General features: G+C 49.1%; 1 protein-coding gene across 2 annotated transcripts in view; it reads left to right on the top strand.

Moving 5' to 3' along the window:
- LOC149333253 (uncharacterized) overlaps window positions 1-20,537 on the top strand; it is a 56,905-nt gene that overhangs the window by 3,196 nt on the left and 33,172 nt on the right. The window contains exon 2 of one of the 2 annotated variants that reach the window (XR_016285300.1): window positions 15,226-15,378. Coding sequence is in view for 1 of the 2 variants with exons in the window: in XM_089558621.1 (XP_089414747.1) it covers window positions 15,226-15,279 (54 nt within the window). In the remaining variant the exon portion in view is untranslated. Of the gene's footprint in view, window positions 1-15,225; window positions 15,457-20,537 lie in introns of those variants that run through there. The other variant, XM_089558621.1, reaches the window with a different exon arrangement.

Genomic DNA, 20,537 nt, shown 5'->3' with positions numbered 1-20,537 from the left:
TACAGCTCGGACGACTCACTCGTACGAGCGTGGGAAGGGCCCTCCTATACAGACTAAAGATGTGCGAACAGCTCCCAGAGAGAGACTCGAAAACGCAGTTACCCACGCACATCAAGAAAGCTCTTTTGATCAAACCCCTACCCAAGAACATGCACCCCACGCACCACGAAGGCCGACGAACAGCGAGGGCTCGCGCACTACACACCAAATACAGCCGACACGACAACGTGGCGTACGTGGACGCAGCGGAATACCGACCAACCCCGAGAAAAGCGTTTGCAGTGGTCGCGGTGAACGGGAACGGCGCCCCGTTGGCGGCCGCGTCGATAGAAACCACCTCCTCCGAGACGGCGGAGGAAGCGGCAATAGCCTTAGCTATAGCGAACACGCGTGCTGATATTATATTCAGCGACTCCAAAACAGCCATTCGCAATTTCGCGAGGGGCCGTATCACATCTACCTCACTCCGCATCCTTCAAAACACCCGCCTTCCGATTAGAGAAGTTGAATTGATCTGGGTCCCGGCCCACTCGTCTAATCCGTGGAACGAGGCGGCTCACGCGCAAGCCCGAGGTTTCGTCGACCGGGCAGTGAGCGCGCCCTCCGACCCGAATTTCACGAGGGACGGGTTAATCTCATTTCATGACATCACCCATAACTTTAGGCTGGACAGGCGCGCATATCCCCCTCCTCACAAGTCGTTAACAAAAGCGCAGGAAGTCACCTGGCGCCGTCTTCAAACACGCTCCCTTCTCAATCCGGCTCTGCTTGCCCTCATGTACCCTGGCCAGTACGATCCAAACTGCCATAAATGTGGTGAAAGGGCCACCTACGACCACATTCTGTGGAATTGCGCAGAATGTAGTAGTAGTAGAAAACTTTTATTGAGATCTTTTAAGAGATTCGCGGATTCGAAGCCTCCGTCGTCTTTCGTGGCGCCGGCGACTTGAGGCTTCTCTTCAGCAAGGCTGTGCCCCTAGTCCAGGGCTCCACTGAGTCGCGCTGCATCAGTAGCGTGCCGCACTAAGGCCCTTTGGGTCGCGAGCTCGCTGCTGGTGAGCCGGCTCTCCCATTGCTCCGCACTCGGGAATTCGTGTTGGTGGAATGCTTTATTTCGTTCGCACTCCCATGTGATGTGGTATAGTGTGGTTGTGTCGCCGCACCAGGGGCAGTTTGCTCTGTATTGTGTTGGTGACATCTTGTTATAGATGTACAAGTTGGGGAAGGAGTTTGTTTGTAGCCTACGCCAGCCGACTGCTTCCTCCCTCGTGAGGGCTTTGTGTGGTGGTGGGTACTTGAATCTAGTCCCCCTGTATAGTTGTAATGTCTCTGTGTATCCCCCTCGCATGCTAGTAGCTGAAGCTCCAGAACATCTGACATGCCTGCTCGGTATGTAAGCCCTCGAGCTAGGCTGTCTGCTCTTTCGTTCCCCGCTACGCCTGCGTGGCCTGGGACCCAGATTATGTGTTGTATGGGTGTCTTCTCAGCAGAGGCTGCTGCCCCACTGATTATCCTGAGGGCCATACCGCTAATTCTGCCCTTCGTATAGTTTTTACACGTGTCTTTCGAGTCTGTTAAGATGTTTAGGGATCGGCCTTTCCTATAGCCTTCTGCTACCGCCAGCGCGACGGCAATTTGCTCGGCCTCCGTTATGCCCACGACCTCCACTGAGGCGCATGTGGCCATGTCTCCTGTGCCATTAACTACCACCGTAGCGGCTAAGCGCTTCCCTGCATGTACGTACATGGAGGCGTCCGTATAGACTGTGTTCTCTGATCGGCCTAGCCTCCTTTCTATCTGCTCGGCCCTTGCTTTTCGTCTGTCCTCGTGTAGGTTAGGATCCATGTTTTTAGGCAGGGGTCCTACATTAAAGGTCTTTCTAAGGTCGTCCGGTACGTCCGCGTATCTGTCTACCAGTCCGCACGTGTTCCGACCCAACCTTCTCAGGAGCGCCCTTCCCGTAGAGGAGCCTCTGAGTCTGATGAGTTGTGCCCCCAATTGAGCCTCGGCAAGCTCATCGAAGGTATTGCTGATTCCGAGTTGGAGTAGCTTCTCGTTTGATGCGTTTCTGGGCAGGTGTAGAGCAATCTTGTATGCCTTCCTGAGAATACAGTCGGCTTGCTCTCGCTCCGCCTTTGTTGTTGCGTGGTAGGGCAAGGAGTACATAACTCTGCTAACGATTAGGCTGTTGACGAGTTTGAGGGTATCTTCTTCTTTCATCCCGTACCTTCTCTGAGAGACTCTACTGATCATTCTGCCAACCTGCTCCGCGCCTCTTCTCAGCAGGCTGATGGTATGGCTGCATTTTCGGCTGCTCTGCAGCCACATGCCTAGGATTCGTACCATGTTCTGTTCTGGGATCAGTTGCCCCTCTAGAACTACTTCCAGCGAGGCTTTGGTAGGCTTTCTTCCGATCCTGATGATTTCCGACTTCTCCGTCGAACATCTCAGGCCTCTCTCCCTGACGTAGGTCTCTACGCAGGTCGCAGCTTCTTGTAGTCTGTCTTGCTTCTCCCCTAGCGATCCTTGGGTGACCCACACCGTGATGTCGTCGCCATACATCGCGTGTTGGATGCCCGGGATTTCCTTGAGTCGTCTTGCTAGCCCGATCATCGCCATATTGAACAGGACGGGCGATATCACGGAGCCTTGGGGTGTTCCTTTGCAAGGCGTGGTGAAGACGTCGCTTCTCAGCTCGCCTAGTCCCACGGTCGCTGTTCTGTCGCTCAGGAAGGCCCTGATGTAGTCGTGGGTCCTTCCCCCGCAGTTGGTGTTGTTGATGCCTTCCATGATGGCGGCGTGGCTCACGTTGTCTAAGGCTCCCTTTATGTCGAGGGCCATGACAACGTTTTCGCCACTTCTCGGCATTTTCTCGAGTACTTCCTCCTTGAGTTGGAGTAGTACGTCCTGCGTAGACAGGTGGGCTCTGAACCCGTACATGCTGTCTGGGTACAGTTGGTTCTTCTCTAGGTGCGACTGGATCCTTTTTGTGATTACTTTCTCGTACATCTTGCCCAGGCACGACGTGAGGGAGATCGGCCTGAGGTTCTCGACCTGGAGTTTCTTGCCTGGCTTCGGGATCATTACCACTACCGCGTGTTTCCACTCGGCCGGCACTGTTCCTTCTTGCCAGAGCTTGTTGAAGTAGGCTGTGAGCTGATCTATGGCTCCATCGCTGAGGTTTCTTATGAGCGAGTTCTTGATTCTGTCCGCCCCCGCTGCTGTGTTTTTTGTTGCCGACCTGATCTCCTCGACGACTTCCTCTCTCGTTATGGGCCGATCCATGGTTGGATTCTCTTCGCCCTGGTACTCTTCTTGGTAGCTTTCGACCTGGTCTCTGCCGTAGCATTTGACCCGGACTTCCTCGAGTAGCTGTTCGTCCGTGCCCGTGTACTGGTGCACCAGCCTCTGAATCGATTTGCCGCTTTCTGATTTGTTCTTGCTCGGGTCCATGAGGGACTTGAGGATCTGCCACGTCCTGGCCGTGCTGAGGGTGCCGTTCAGCGCGTTGCTGAATTGCTGCCATCCTTGCCTAGCCAGCTGCGTTGCATACTCCTCCGCTTGTTTAGTTATTTCGGCTATTTTAATCTTTAGCTTCCTATTGAACTTCTGTCTTTTCCAATGCTTGGTGAGCCCGCGTCTCGCCTCCCATAGCTTGAGGAGCTGCTTGTCCACCTCCGGAGTTTGTTCGGTTCTATCCACCTCTTTAGTATAGAGTTCTTGGATCTGTCTGAGTTGCTGGCTCCACTCCTCCGCAGATACAATGTCGCCCTTGATCTGCTTGCAGTGTGCTCTGAAGGCGTCCCAGTCCGTTAGGCGGACCTTGCCTATTTTCCGCTTGATATTGTTTGCGGTTGTGCTGATCCTTATTATGTGGTGGTCGCTTCCAAGGTTCTCGAGCAGGTTCTACCATTCTGCTTGTCTGGCGCCCCTTACGAAGGTCAAGTCAGGGCACATGTCTGGACTGACGCTGTTCCCCTGTCTAGTTGGGTGGTGTTCGTCGGTTAGCAATTCGCACTCTGCCTGTTCTGCTGCAGCGCAAATGCCACGTCCCTTCTTGTCGTCTTTATTGTATCCCCACCTCGGGCTCTTGGCGTTGAAATCACCTGCTATTACTAGGGTGTTGTTCCCCGCTAACGTTTTCGCCTCCGTAAAGAGCCTAATAAATTCCCCATCTTTCTGTCTGGGCGGGCTGTATAGGTTTATAATATAAGTGCTTTGAGATCGTGCTTTCTTTTTGGGGATTATCTCCGTGATCACGTGTTCGATCCGGGTGTCCTCTATTTCGTTATGTGCTATGGCTACTACTTGTTTGCTAATGAGAGTTGCCGTACGGCCATTTTCCTGACACGTGTAGCCCCTAAGCGTAGGGGTGCAGTTTGTTTCCTGTAGCATAATTACGTCTGGCGGGGTTCCTCTGGCATAGATGAATTGCTGCAGGAGGCCTTGTTTTTGCCTGTACCCCCTGCAGTTCCACTGCCACATCTCTAATTGTTGGAGGCGTTCTGCCATGATGGGTTACCATTGTTTGCGTTGGGGGTTTCTGTGCCGAACCTGCGTTCGTTAAGTAGTCTGTCTCTAGCATCATTGGTTATTCTCTGTGTGTTTTCGCTCTTGATGTGCGTCCTGACATTCTGTTCTAACAGGGCAAACTTTTGTTGTCCCTGCTGCATTTCGCTTTTTAACTGCTGCATCTGCTCTTGCATCTGCCTCTGCACGTTCATCATGAAGGTTTTAAGCTCATCGTTGGAGGTCCCTCCCTCGTGGTGTTGTTGCCCCGTCTCCATCGCCCTAGGCGGTGGGGTCTGAGTCCTAGGCGGTGCATAGCCTGTCCTCGATTCACGTAGTTCTCTGATAACCTCACTTAGCTGCTTCCTAAGCTGCTCAAGTTCACGTTTAAGTGTCTTATTTTCCTCCGCTAGCTGTTTCTCGCGTGCGGTTTGTGTGTTGTTTGTGTTCGAGTGCGGAGCAAAGAGTGATTTGGGAGGGCCGTCTCCCCAGCTCACCTTAACGCCGCCGCTCTTCTTCTTTTGCTGTTCCTGCCCTTGCGTCTGCTTCTGCTGTTGCTTGCCGTTGCCGCCCAAGGGTGGGAAGGACTCGTCCCTTTCGGATCCCCGGCTCTGGCTCCGGTTCCGGCTGCCCCCGCGGCTGCTCCGGCCCGACTCCTGACTCTCGTCACGAAACCATCTTGGTTTTCTTCCCCGGCTTCGGCCCCGGCTACGGCGTTGCTGCTGCAGGGGGCCCCACCGCAGCTCGCTCGCCGACTTGAGTCGCTGTTTGCAGTCTCTCGTGCCCGCCACGTGGTCGCCGCCACACAGCAAGCATTTGGGTGTGCATTGGTGGTCTGCCGCCGGGTTCTGGAGTCCGCACTGTCTGCAGGCCCTAGTCTCCGGATTCGGGCAGACGTCCATTCGGTGCCCCTGTTGGCCGCAGGTGTAGCATACCTGCCTCGTGGACCGGTACGGGTAGCACCAAAATTCTCCGCTGTGGTAGAGAACTTGCTTCGGGAGGGTGGGGCCGTCGAAGGTTATGACGGCCGTGCTGGATCTCCCGAGCATTCTGGCTGTTAGGATCTTCACGCCTTGCGTGCGAACTCTGAGGCTTGCCTTGAGTTCCTCGGTCGAAGTCTCCGGATCCACTCCGTGGATCACCCCGCGTAGCGTGCCTTCCGGCGCCGCCACGTGTGCGTTTACGGCGTAGTTCTTGCCTCCGAAGCTCAGCTGCTTGATGCGCATAATCTTCTTGGCCGCTTCTTTATTGCTAGTGCTCACAATTATGATGTTCGATCCATTGCGCAGCCGGATGATCAGGTCTTCTTCCTTACATCCCCGCTCGGTAGCCGCGACTACCGCCCGCGCCACGTGGTGTTGGTGCAAGTCTCTGACTGCGAGTCCTCTCGGCCGGAGGACGATTTTAAAGTCGTCTCTGGGGAGCGGAGGCAGGCGTCGCCTCGGCGCTCCCTCCCTCTCGTTCTTCTCCGCCGCAGCTGGCGCGCCAGCTGCGTTCTTCGTCGCCCCTGAAAAAGGCGTGCAATCTAGGCCGTTTCCCGCCAAAACTTGCTGCTTGCCGCCGCCATCTTGGCGTTTCCTTTGTTTCTTCGACATGGCGACTATCCAGTCGTCTTCTTTTTCTCTGTCGATTCCGCTTACTTGTGAGCGTTGGATCGGTGAGGTGCTGCTTCCCGGGGCTTGGATCCCTGCTGCAGCGAGGCCGTCTCGGTCTTGATGCATGTGGGCCGCTTCGATGGTGTCGTGGAAGTCTTCTTCCATGTTTTCCTGGGATTCTGCCGAAAAGCTTGTCGGTCCTAAGGTCACGGGTTGGTCGTAGCTCGGATTTCTCGTTCGGGACATCGCTCCGATGCGTCTTCACCGCGGGCCAAAGCCGGGAAGGCCGCGGAGCCCCGTACTTAACGCCTTGCCGACCACGTGGGAACTTCAAATGCCGATAAAATCCGAAAAAATGGACCCACCGGCTTGAAATTGGTATCCTCGTGGTCCTCTTCACTTCCGAGGTCGATTCCGACCAAAATTTCGGTAGTCCGATGGGATTAACCGGGTCAAAGGACCCCAAAATCACGGAGCGCACATTGCGCAGATGATGCGCCTCCGGCGGAGTTGATACAGCTCCCTTCTCCCGAGCGGTGGGAGGGCGTGCTGGTCAGCTCGGACCCCAAGATCCAAGTGCGGGCAATCGAGCGGGCCAACGAGGTCGCCGCTAGCCATGGGCTAGCGGCCATCTAGTACGTGCCTCCGCAACCTGCTCTCGACGCAATAATGTTTTACAATCCAATCTGCCATCTCGGTGGACACCCGAACCGCACCGTAAAGGAAGGGAGGAACGCCACCACCCGTTCGGCGCGATGCCTTGCCCTTTGAACGCAGCGCTTCTCCCCCGGGCCCCTGTGCGCCTGCGCGGCTTTGCTTCGATGCTCGAAGCCCCTAAGAGATCACGTATGACAACGAAGTGTATCGTGGCATTTATGTGCTTTTTGCACGTGTTATTAGAAATCGGAAATTATAATTCCGTGCATTATCAAACGCACAGCTCGACTGATATCTTGATAAACATTGAGAAGGCACTGGCAGCAGTTATTTTTTGTGACTCGTTTGGAGACCAACCGGCGCTTGCATGCCGGTCGCGTAGGAGGGCTTAGAGAGTCTCATTAAATCTCGTTAAGTCTCGTACGGTGCCCGGATGTTCTCGTTTCAGAGCCCGGATGATGGCTTTCGGTCTCGGCGTGACGTCACCACACTGCCGACAACAGGAGCTAAAAGCATTTCATGCTTAAAACCGTTCTAAAGCACCTGTTCACTCAACACCACACATGCTCCGCGCATGGTTCCGACTGCGGGCTTGGCTAGCGCTTCGACTCGTCACGGCCAAGCTGCATGCACTGCGCTCTTGTGGTAACAACGCTCATGAAACGAAAAGAAAATTTTAATATGTAAAACCATTCAAGTTGTCAGCTAAAAAAGCTACGGTAAAATTAAATACATTTGATATGTTTTCAAGCAACACGGCATCGTCTCCGGTTTGGTGAACTTGTGAGAAGGTGAGCAATTTGTTCTCAGATTTTGAAAGCGGTTTTTTGTTTCTATTGTAACCCTGTGTCTCGTCGCATGTTATGTTCAAGGTAACATCAGCACAACGTGCATGCGCTTTCTGTCTCTATTTGAAGTAACATTGGTCGATCAACGTAAACTTTTCGATTCAATTAAGCACAGGCTGTCCATGTTGCTAGTGCGTGTCGAATGTGCTTTGAGATCATTCTGCGCTCGAGATGGTCTTCTGATAATTCATTTATTACCAGGTATAGTCTAGAGATTTGGAACCGTTCATCCCACTGCAACAGTGCTGAAAAGCTGTTTTGTGTTCATGCATCTGCTGTCCTTAAACTTTTCGGTAATAATTCGCGTGGTTCCTTTGGATCTGGACAACCTGCTACTGTTGCTAGGGGCGCCTCGCAGCAGAGCCCTTGGGGACGCCCAGTGGGTCAGCTGTTTGTCCAGGTGCCAAGTTACTTAAGGTACCATTCCAGACTTTTTTTATGCGAAGCATACTACTTTAGCTACCACTTCAACCCTTCACCGTGGTTATGCGCCTCCAAATCACGTGATACATGACGTCACACTACGTGACACGATGACGTCACGACAGTAGAGAAACGGGGGCCCACCTCGCACCGTCGCTGTGGTTGTGCGCCTCCAAATCACGTGATACATGACGTCACATCACGTGACACGATGATGTCACGAAAGTGGAGTAACGGGGGTTCACCTCGCGCCGTCGCTGTGGTTGTGCGCCTCCAAATTACGCGACACGATGATGCCACACCACGTGACACGATGACGTCACGACAGTGGAGAAACGGGGGACCGACGCCGTACCTAGACATGAACAAGGCAGAAATAGAGAAGGTGGACAGAATATTGAGGAAATGCGCCAAGCGAGCTCTGGGACTTCCGATATCTACGTCGACGGAGCGGCTTGAAAAAATGGGGGTACACAACAGATGGATTGAGCTGGCAGAGGGGGTGAGAATATCCCAATTAGAACGGCTCGGCCAGTCTGAAACGGGCAGGACAATACTCGAATGGGTAGGAATCCGGCCAGAAAGTAGCACGCACAAGATGGTAAACATCCCGGTAGGAATCAGGGCCAAGATATGCGTCCCACCCATGCCGCGGAGCATGCACCCCGTGTATAACAAGGAAAGGCGAGAACATAGGGCTAAGGCCTACGAGAGGAAGATGAAGGAGCGACCGGCAGACCAGGTGGCGTACGTAGACGCGGCGTGCGGACAGCACGGGGCGGCTGTATCCGCTGTGGTCGATGGGGCAGGAGTACCAACGGTAGCGGCCTCGAGCCGCACGAGTGATGCCAATGCGGCGGAAGAGTTGGCGATAGCGCTGGCTTGCGTCGGTACCAAGGCCACGACGATTTTAAGTGACAGCAAAACTGCAGTAAGAAACTTCTCGAAAGGAAGAATCTCGGAAGAGGCTAAACACGTCCTCGAGGCGAGGCCGATAGAACGTAACATAGAGATAATATGGATCCCAGCGCATGAGTCTATTGCAGGAAATGAGGCTGCACACGAGCTTGCCCGAGCTCTCTATCACCGGGCGGCCGCAGAGCAGCCCTCCCGCATAGACATGAAAGATAGCCTAATTTCATACCACGAGATCACGGAACATTATAAGCTGAGCAGGAGGGTCTATCCGCCGCCCGACCGTTCCCTCGCAAAAGAGGAGGCAATTGCGTGGAGAAGATTGCAAGGGGGGAATCATATAAGCCCCTTCTGGGTATACATAACAATCTCCAAAGGGGAGAAAGACCAATATTGTATACCGTGTGGGGAGAGGGGCACCCTCGACCATGTCATATGGGAATGTGCTGGAAGCCCGGGCGCCGAGCAAAATATATAAGATAGAGAAGCCTGGGAGACCTTGCTGCGGAGCGAGGACCCCGCTAAGCAGCAACAAGCCACCCGCCTGGCGGCTGAGGCCGTGAAGAGACAATGTGTCTTCACCAGACCTTAGTTTGCGAGGCTCCTAAGTAGGGCTCCCTTAGGCCTGCGTGCCGGGGGGTCCAAAAAGGAGTCTCATTTCGGTGGAAATAAACGTTTTGATGATGATGATGACGGGAGCCCACCTCGCGCCGTCGCTGTGGTTGTGCGCCTCCAAATTACTTGACACGATGATGCCACACCACGTGACACGATGACGTCACGACAGATCGCCGTCACGAGCTGGGAGAGGGAGAACGATGCCATCGCAAAGACGCCGGAATGTCCTCGAGCGGCATTCGCGCGCATTTCGAACGCGCGTTCACACTCGAGAGAGAGAGAGAAAACTTTATTTACAGAGGAATTCGGGGCACGCCCCAGGGTCCCCGCACGACCCCACTGCACTCAAGTGTTTATGTTGCGAAGGTCCATAACACTGGCAGCACGGCCGGTGGCGATGATCTGCACGGCCGGGTACTCCGAGCGCAGCAGGGTCTCCCAGTCCTCCCAGGTCTTGAGGTTCTCTAGGTCCCGTGGGGGAGGGTCCGCCGGGCAGAGGGAAATGATGTGGAGGGAAGAGGCGAAGGGTTCTGGGCATAGAGTGCATGCCGGAGTGGGGAAGGAGGGATGATAATGGGCTAGGGTAAGGGGTGAAGGGAGTGTGTGTGTCTGTATTCTGCGCCAGAGTGTTGCGTGTTTGTTATCTAGGGAGGGGTGGGGCGGGGGGTAGGGCTGGCGTAAGGCTCTGTGCGCCTGGGTCAGCTCACTGAATGAGTGCATGCGCTCCTTTGTGAATCCCCGATCAGAGGCCACCTGAGCCCGGTTAAAAGAACCTCGGGCTAAAAAGTTGGCGGCCTCGTTTCATGGATTCCCGGAGTGCGCGGGCACCCATATCAGCTCCACTAGGCGGGGCGGGGGGGCATCGGGCGAGTCCAGTATGCCAAAAGCAGGGACATGGACTCGGCCTCGAGCAAAATTTAGAATCGCAGTTTTAGAATCGCTTAAAATGTACCGGGCTTCCGTGCGGGTTATAGCAAGGGCAATGGCGGCTTCCTCTGCAGCCTCTGGGGACGTGTCTGGAGGGAGAGGTAGTGTGAGGAGGGCGGATAAAGAGGAGTCCACCACAGCTGATGTAGGTGAAACGCTCGCTCCACCGGGCAGGCGGACGCGGCTTCCGTGGCAATCCAGGCGCTCACCCAACGCGTGTCTCGGGGTTAGTCGGCGTTCCGCTGTAGCCATGCCGTTGTCTTCCCCCACGACGAAGGCTTCTAGTGGTTGTATTAAAATGACCAAGTATTCAACCAAGGAAAGCCATGTATTACCAAGCCTAGCCATCAATATGCTTCGCATCTGACTAGGCTTAACCTTAGCTAAGCCTCAGCCATTTTTTTCTGTCCATCAACCTCATATTCCTTGCAAAAATTACAGTATGTAATTACGCACTAAAAAAATTGGTAACTTATACACATTTCAGGACAGTTGAGAGAAATGAAATTAAAATCGGTTTTTGAGGAAAGGAAATGGGGCAGTAACTGTCTCTCGGTGGACTCCTAAGGGGAGGAATAAACGAGGGAGTCTAGAGAGAAATGCACAGGCAGCATCAGTATTCTCTCTGTAGACTTTTCGAGACCTGGATTCATTCCTTCTAGGACAGTGCCAAGTGGTAGGTGAACTGCACACAAATTTATTTTCCTCTGGTGCAAAGTAAAGAGGGAAAATGTTATAAGACAAGTCTCTAGTCTTTTTCATTCTCACTGCATTTGCTCAAAGCATAGTAGGAACTGCTGTATTTCTTATACCCTGGTTTCCTTTACTTTGAGCAGAAGGTATTGACAATGAGCATCAAGGCAACTCCACTCTCACTGCTTGTTGCTGCTTTTAGGTTTCCTCCATGATTTTCTGTTTGCTCAATCCTGGCCTTAACATATTTTCTTCTGCTGCTTAGCTTCGAACTATTGGCTAGGTTACATGGTTCTGCTACTTCTATGTTCACTGTGAGGTTTGAGAGCTTGTTGCTTTGTTCTTTTTTTATAAGAATCTTTGTCTTCTCGAGGCTGATTGGCAGTCCGGAACAGAGACCACATGCATTGTTTATGTTAAGATGATGACATGATAGCCTAACACATCGTATCGTTGCCATTCGAGCCCCCTGTGTACTTGCTTTGTTGCACTGGGAGCAAAAAAGTTTAGTAGAAGTCGCAATGAGGCGCACTTTTGTTTAGACTAGTGGCAAAGGTTTACTGTTGCTTCGCAGTAAAGTGCTCCCACCTGTTGCGCACGAGCATTTAGATGGCTGTTAAATACTACTATCAAGGATTTAGCCATTTTAATGTCGCAGGTCTGTTGTGTAGGATTTGAGATCATTGTCTTGCACTGTCCCCGAAGCCTGTTGTGTGTAAGTTACGCCACTATGCTGTTGTATTTCTGTCCAGTGTAAAAAATATTTTCTGTGATTATGCTACACGCACAGGTTCATGGGGAAAGTAAATATTTTGTGTCGCTTCAACCGGGTAATGCTTCAGAATGAACACATGCAAAAACACATGCTGTTAAAAGCCTTGGCTTGTGGAACCCAAGTGTGAGGAGAATACTATTATGGCAGGGATTCTTGCATTGCAACCTTTTAAATTCGTTTTTTGTAAAAAGAATGACGTGAGGTTTCATTACAGCTCTCTTTCATTGCTTGCTCAGAGAAAGCGTTTATTGTAAGTAAGCAGTAATCGCTTTATTCTATTGTTCAAGTAGCAGCATCAGCATGCCTCATCATTTTTGTCTTGAATGACTGAAGGTGCTTCCAGAGCATTGCCTTCTTTTTTTCTTGTTGTTTATTCAGCATGCAATATTGTGTCTATAGATTGCTCTTTAGCATTATTTTGCGTTCTCCCAAGCAAATTTTAGGCGACCAAATTCAGAAGCACCTTGTATTGGCCTTACATGCTCGCTATTAATGCACAAGTAATTGCGTGAGTGCCAGCGTAGGAAGACGCCGCCTCTGAAACCGCCTGGCATGTTGCAGCCTATCATGCCTCCTAACCCACCCTTTGAACAAGTCGGCATGGACCTCCTCGGACCATTTCTCTTGTCGTCGGGAGGAAACAGATGGATAGCTGTTGCAACCGATTACCTGACACGTTACGCCGAAACGCAGGCTCTCCCTCAAGGCACATCGTTCGAAGTTGCGCACTTCTTTATGCGTGCAATAGTGCCTCGACACGGCGCTCCGTCCCTCGTCATCACAGACCGAGGGAAGGCATTCACAGCTCAGCTTGTCCACGACATCTTTGAGCTGAGTCACACCAGCCATCGAACAACGACAGCATACCATCCCCAAACAAGTGGGCTCACAGAACGCCTGAATAAAACACTGGCCGACATGATTTTCATGTACGTGGATGTGGAGCACAGAACCTGGTACCAAATACTCCCTTACATCGCATTCGCGTACAACACTGCGACTCAAGAAACAACCCGCTTTACACCATTCCGTCTAGTCTACGGCAGAGAAGTGCGGATGATGCTGGACGCCATGCTCCCGTGCGTGGATGATGACTTGACACCAGATGCGGGCTCCTTTGTCGAACAAGCCGAGCAAGCTCGCCAGCTTGCTCGTTTGCACATCACAGCTCAACAAGACACGGACTCCAGACGTTACAACCGGTGCCACAGGGAGGTTACCTACAACATCGGTGACCGTGTGTGGGTGTGGACCCCTGTCCGCCAAAAGGGATTGTCCGAAAAACTTCTGCACCGATATTTCGGACCTTATGAGGTGCTCCGTCGTGTTGGAAACGTGGATTATGAGGTTTTGCTACGTGGAACTGTGGCTACCGGTCGTCGGCAACCACGGACTGACATTGTGCATGTAATGCGACTCAAGCCATACTTCTCGCGTGAGAGCGATGACGCTCCACTTTAAACTGTGTTCGGGTTCTGCGTTTTAATTTGTTTCTTTTTGTTCGTTTCTTTTTTAAACATTGTCTTCCTGCTTTTCCTGTTCGTTTTCTGCTTTGTACATACCCTCGCATCGGGACGATGCTCTTCCTTTTCGGGGGATTAATGCCACGGACCAGGCTCGAGCTACCTGCGCGCTAAGCCGTGACGAGGACGAAGTCGTCGCGTTCGCGTGAGGCGCGCTCGAGCTGGCTCTGTTCTGGGCGATTAATAACCTCGGCCATTCTGCGGTCCCCCTCTACGTCTACGACTGTTCTCCGTCTGGCCTGTGACAATATGCCATACTAAACACCAAATCTACATCCTTCAGAGTGGGTCTAGAAGCTTGTCTCCAGACTCTTGCCTTCAAGGAGTTCTTACAGGTTTCACATATCTGCTTGGTGTTGGAAGTGACAGCCTCGACTGATAATGATATGCATTAGACACATTATGCATTTACAGTTAGGCCGGAACGAAATTCGAACATATATATGCAGTACTTTTCTACTTTGCAGCGATGTATACATTTAGAAAGGGTTCCGATATGCGTATTAGGTAGATCTCTTAACCGGAAACAGGAATCAGGCTAGCTGCATACTCAGGCTGAAATCACACAGGTGAAATATTTTGTCTTGTTCATAGGCGCGCGCTGTTTGCATTTCATTCCAGCCTGATTGTGCACTACTGCCATAGCAGGTACCCTATCTAAACGAGACACTCTCTTGTGGCAAATCATGCGCATATGTTTTAGACACGTGTGTGAAGAAATGTGCAGCTACAAACATTGCATACTTGGTTATTCATAATGCTTTTTTTTCTCATGTGCATAGAACAATGTTCAGCTACATTGCTTGCTTTGTTGTTACTGCTTCTATTTTTCCGCTAATATTAAACTACATATTAATCTCAGAGACCCGATGTTCAACTGAATGATCCTTCTGTGTCCCACTAGGAAGGCAAAAGCATCACGCCTAGGGCTCATTCACCGCCCTTCATCCCTGTTTTGGTTTCAGTCGGTCAGTTATGCTATTAATGAATGTAATCACTTTATAGCACAAGTATATATGAAAATATATTTTGGGCTAAAGGAGGTTAACAAGTTATCCACTGTGCACAATGGTATGGTTGGTCTTGTACATCTTTTCTTGGGTGTTAATGTTTCTTTTGTGGTTGCTGTCTAAATAACTTTGCCTGCCTATTGTATCCTAAGTCCTTTTATGCCTGTATTCCTTCCTACTGGCTCTCTCCCTTTTCAGTCATTCCTTTTTCATTTAAACTGGTGATCGGTCACAAGCCTGCTGTGGGAATGGTAGTTAGCACTAGGCTCCTTTTTTTTCATTGAACCTGCACTGCTAATATTAACACTAATAGTACTGTATCAGTATTTATGTGATACTGCATTTTTTTATGCATAAATAGTTGGCTAAGCCAATGGTAGCAGCGTTGAATATCATAATATATCATGCATATATCTTGCATGCAATATCAGTATCAGTTTATTCACTTTGGATGAAGGTTATACAAACAGAGTGATGAAAGCATCTGGGCCCTTAGCAAGCTGCTAGTTCGGGCCCATGCAATAAGTGCACAAAATAGTGTACCCAGGCGTCAGCATAAGAAAAAAAAGTGTACATTTTATATGAATAGAAGATGTTACACAAAACTATATCAGTATATTCACTATTACACTACCCTCTATTTCTTTCAGCTCGGCCGTTTGGCTGTAGATATTTTGTGCTTCTTTCTTAGTTTAGTCCACTCAAACTAAAACTTTGCGTTCTGTGTTGCAGGTAGACTCTACAATGAATGCCGCACTGTGTCTTGTAAGCAGGAGGCGGTGTTAATGGAGCCATGAACTTTTCTTGCGGATGAATGGTGTTGGCCTTATTATGCACTGAACCTCAAGTGTGAAGAGGAAAATGTCGTGTTGGATTTCTGCAGAGGTGAGACATCATGATGAATCTACCAGTGCGAAAGACGAGACAAGAGACAAGACAGTCGCTGAGTCGCGGCCATAGTTTATTGAAGTGAATAGGGAATACATGAAGAAGCCAAGCAACACCACAAACCACACAATTACAGATAAGCATACATGACAACATGAGTCAATGCCCCTGAACATTCCCCTGATCGAGATAGTCCAACTCATTGCGTGTTAGTGCGATAGACAACACACTTGCACATTAGTCACCGAGTCGTAAGGTGTGTCTAGCCTCAATAATCTACCATTTAATCTTCTCTGAATTTACTGCCAAAATGTGTGCTGCCAAAAGGAAAGGGTAGCAGCCTTCACATCCCTTGCAATATACAGAAAAGTTAGAACCCCTACCCTTTTGTGCTCCTGTAATCTTACATTGACACTCCTTCCAGTTTGACCTATATAGACCCGACCACAAGATATAGTGTCTGACACCATGTTCATTTTACAAGGTACATATACATTTCACTCCACATGTGTACTTTTCTCTAGCCACATTCACAGAATTATTCTTAACAATTTTACATATTTAAACAACTTATTAGGGGCCAAAAAAATTGCTTTTCCATCATACCTTCTGGCCGCATTTTTCAATTTGTGCGACAATCTATGTACGTACGGTAACACAACCGGTCTTTTGGCATCTCGCTGACTGGCCCCGGTCTGATTGCGCCGGTCGCCGTGAAAAGCTTTCGGCTTCTTTAACAATTTATTGTATGCTCTTGCAACAACATGGTTAGGAAATCCTGCGTTCATTAACCTAAAATGTGCTCTTGGAAACTAGTCGTCATGCTGTGAAAGCATGACTTCATCAATTCTGAGCCCAGGCTTAACAGTCCAATGCTATCTTTCACTAGCTTGTAATAGCCAACCTGTGTCCAAGTAGCAGCTTAACACTCCTGGGTGAATATCACCAGCACACATGGTGTGTGCAGATCATCAAGGTAATGTCCAGAAACTGCAGCTCTTTTTGTGGCGACATTTGCTCCAAGGTAAACCTAAGACAAAGGCCTTGCTCCTTAAACAGCTTGAGAATATGTTCACGTCCCAAATTATCAGAACCTTTGTAAAAGACCAGAAAATCATCAACATAGCAAAAGATTTTTCCCCCAGTCCATCCAAGTCCTTGACAATCATTCTATTTACCCTACTTAAAATATATCTTAGCACAAGGCCCATCTTCGAACCACTACATAAACCAGATTTTTGAACACATACCACACTACAATACTATACAGCCATGCTCTTAAAATAAATGCTATTCAATAGCATGCTCTTCAGATAAATTTCAGAAAAGGGTTCTTGCAAAATTTTGTCTGGTTATTTGCAAAAGCATTTGTCTACTCACGCATCTTGAAGATCCGTTTCTTGTACTCAATTCGCAGCGTGGTTGAGTATCTGAAGAATGGCAATCCAGCAGATTGTCTGGCGGTTAGTGTCGATGTAGAACTATTTTATTCCATCCCGTATGAGGACCTTATGAAAAGCTTGTGAATGTGTATATCGGAGCACAATGATGAGCTTGTGTTTAGGAACAGGTGCGTAATAATCTTTTTTTTTTGGACTTACCTGCTTTTATTTGAAGAGCATGTTTCTGGAGTATGGCTGTGCGGCATATGTTCAAATGTATAGTATATGTATCGGTTGAATGCCTCTGTGCTAAGTAATATTCTCTTAAGCAGGGTGGATGGAGTGATTGCCAAGAACTTGCATGGGCTGGGGGAAAATCTTTCACTGCGTCTGATTTTCTGGTCTTTTACAAAAGGTTGCGATAGTGTGGGACCTGTGCATATTGTCAAGTTGTTTAAGGAGCAAGGCCTTTCTTTAACTTAGGTTTTCCTTAGAGGAAATGTCTCATCAAAAAGAGCTGCGGTTTCTGGGCTTCACCTTGATGTTCTGCACATGCCATGTATGCTGCCGATATTCACCCAGGAGTGTCAAGCAGCTACTTGACTACTGGCCGAACCATTCTAAGCTAGTGAAAGATAGCATTGCGTCATCTAGGCTAGGCTCGGTATTGATGAAGTGATGCTTTCACAGCATGACAAGTGGTCTCCAAGAGCAGATTTTAAGTCTTACGAAAGCATTATTCCGGAACCATGCCATTGCAGGAGTGTGTGATAAATTGTTAAAGCTGAGCATATAAGATTGATCAAGTTGGTCAGACATGCTAAAGGTAAGAATAGCATAGCATCATTTAACGAGGACAGCAGGAGAGCACACGCATTAGTGCCAACCTTGGAGAAGATAGAGAATCCAAGAGCGTGTGCTTGACATTCAGCGTTGGCAGACAAGGATCGGGCTCATTCAATCTTGAATGTTCAAATCAGTGTTTTCTAATTTCCTTGACTGTCAGTGCTGATTGTCAAGCACGTGCTCTTGGATTCTGTATCCGCTCCAAGGTTGACACTTGTGTGTGTCCTTGTTGTCCTGCTGTCCTTATTACTTGATGCTGCGCCATTCTTCCCTTTAGCATGTTAAAGCTAAAACCCCTTCACAGGGATTGGCGGGATACGGCCAGGGCCAGCCATCGAGATGCCAAAAGATCGACTGTGTTACTGTACATAGGTAGATTGTCGGACAATTTGAAAAATGTGGTCAGAAGGTATGACGCAGAAATGGTGCTCTTGGCTCCTAATAAGTTGTCTACAAACAGTAAAATTGTTAAGAATAATTTTGTGAATTTGGTCCTGGAAAAGCATATGTGCCTTGTAAAATGTATGTGGTGTATCGGATGCTGTTATCTTGGGGTTGGGTTTATGTTGGTCAAACTCGAAGGTGTGTGAATGTAAGACTACGGGAGCACAAGAGATATTTGGATATTGGTAGGGGTTCTAACTTATCTGTACATCGCAAGGAATGTGAAGGCTGCTAGCCATTCGTTTTGGCGACACTCATTTTGGCGATACATTCGGAGCAGATTAACCGGAAAATTATCGAGGCTAGACACATCTTATGACTCGGTGACAAATCTGTGAGTGTGCTGTTCATCGTGTTAATATGCAACGAGTTGGACTATCTAGATGAGAGGAAAGTTAAGGGCGATCTTTTACTCATGTTGTGGTATAGCTTATCTGTAACTGTGTGGTTTGTGGTGTTGTTTGGCTTTCCTATGTACTCCCTGTTTACTTCAATAAACTTCAGTTGCGAGTCAGCGCCTGCTTTGTCTCCTTTCTTGTCATTGTCTCGTGCTGGTAAGTTCACGTAATTGTAGAGTAGATTCACTGAATTGTATACTTGCAGAGGCTTGTGAAGAAAAACCAGAGGAATTTTCTTTCATTTGTCTGGAATGGAAGTTAAAAGATCTCGATAGACGGGAGGAGCTGCACGGTGCACGTCCGTGTGTAGGAATAGCAAGGGGCTCATAGGCTCAGAGGTGTGACCATGACTGTAAGAGGAGCGCGCATGTTCTGGCTGGCAGGACCACGAGGATGGGGCTTCAGTGTGCGGTGGTAAACAGTGCATTCCTAGTAGATAGGTGGTGCGCTGACGCCTTACAAGGGCTTAGTCAGCTCCTCACTGAGAACTCTGCGCACCAGTGAGGCAAGTTCTTGATGAACAGTGTAGTGAACGCTGGCGACCGTTGTAACGTTAGAAAGGCGTCTAAATTTAAGTGAAATTCACCGCACTTTCAATGGCTTAAACGTGCAGCAGTGCTAAGTAACATCAGTAGTACTGGCGAGGGTGTCCTCGGTGACCACAAAAATGATAAACATCGGCAATCCCCGTTAAATCGTAAATATTATAAATTCTTTCTACAGTGTGCTCGTATGCGATCTGCCACCGTTGTATGCATGTGTTTATTTTATTATTTTGTAATGGCTCTTAGTTGAGGCACAGGCATTTTCAAGCTATTTTCTTTAGCTTTTGGCCGGTGGCTCATCCTAAAGACTGTATGCACATTTGTAAAATAAAATAAAGTTTGGTTTAAAAAGACGGACAACCTTGTCTTCCTCAGATATTCGCCTTTTCATGATGCGGCAGAGCCTCAGAGCATCCTTCATGTACGTCGTGCACGTTTCTCATGACAACTGCACACATTCAGAAAGGGTCTGTTCTTCCTTGCGCTTCTTGGTGCGGAGTCTCCAAAGCACTTAGGGATCTCGTCCACGAACTTCTCCCATTTAGGTAGTGTGTCTTCGTGGTTCTCAGATCACAGCAGTGCTGTGCAGGCCAAAAGGAAGACCACGTTGGCGGTCTGCATAGCTGACTCACAGCTATTATACTTGCTGACGCATTGGTAGTGTGTCAGCCAATGTTCGACATCTTGATACACTCTAAGGTAGTGCCATCTTAGTGCACTGTTTAAAGCAGCGACTCGCTGTGACTACTATTCAATGTCCATTGCTTATTCTTCGACTATTACGAAAACTTTTAAACAAAGATTAGAAGATGAAACCGTATATATTGGAAGGCGTCGGTAAAGCCGTGTGCTTAATGGTTCGCGTAAAACGTGAATATTCATAAGCATTCAAGCAGAAACAGTAAACCCACTGCTGCTTAAAGAAAGGCAATACCTGAGTGGCAGTTTTTACATCTGATCTTTTAAGAATACATATTTCGCTTTTTGCCTGAGAATGCCAGAAACGGAAAAAGAAGTTGCACATTTTTTGGTGCCACATAGTTACCCCACTAGTATACATAAAGTTTGGCCTAGAATTATAAAGAACATTCAGGAAGATTCCAGTAGCAAGTAATGTGGTATTTCGCGATACAGTACTTCCTACTACCTGATAAAGTTTTTCAATATGCTCAATAAATTGCGCACCGATAATTCATAGTCGCCAAGCTAGCACCCCTCTTGTTCAACAACTCTCGCATCAGGTGCCAGTGCAAAGCAGCTCCCACAAAATCAAAATTGCATGAATAGCGCACAATCCTTTAAAACTATTTATGAGGCCCTCAATGCGTGATTGTTTTCATAACAGCAGTATCCCACCAGTGTGACCAATAGGTGTTTTAATGTCTACTGCACTTAGAATTAACGTCCGCTGTTCAAGAAGCAATAATTTCGTTGCAGCGCTTATCGTGTACAGTAGGGATAAACTGGTGGCACCCAAAGCACGGGGTGCAAGCACATCTAGAGAAGATAAGTAGGGACTGGGAAGAATAATTTCTTAGCTT

This window comes from Amblyomma mixtum, chromosome 8, assembly GCF_055824585.1.
Source record: "Amblyomma mixtum isolate Tamu chromosome 8, ASM5582458v1, whole genome shotgun sequence".
In the NCBI taxonomy this organism is placed as follows: domain Eukaryota; kingdom Metazoa; phylum Arthropoda; class Arachnida; order Ixodida; family Ixodidae; genus Amblyomma; species Amblyomma mixtum.
The sequence above is the reverse complement of the archived record's forward strand: the minus strand, read 5'-3'. Positions and strand labels throughout refer to the sequence as shown.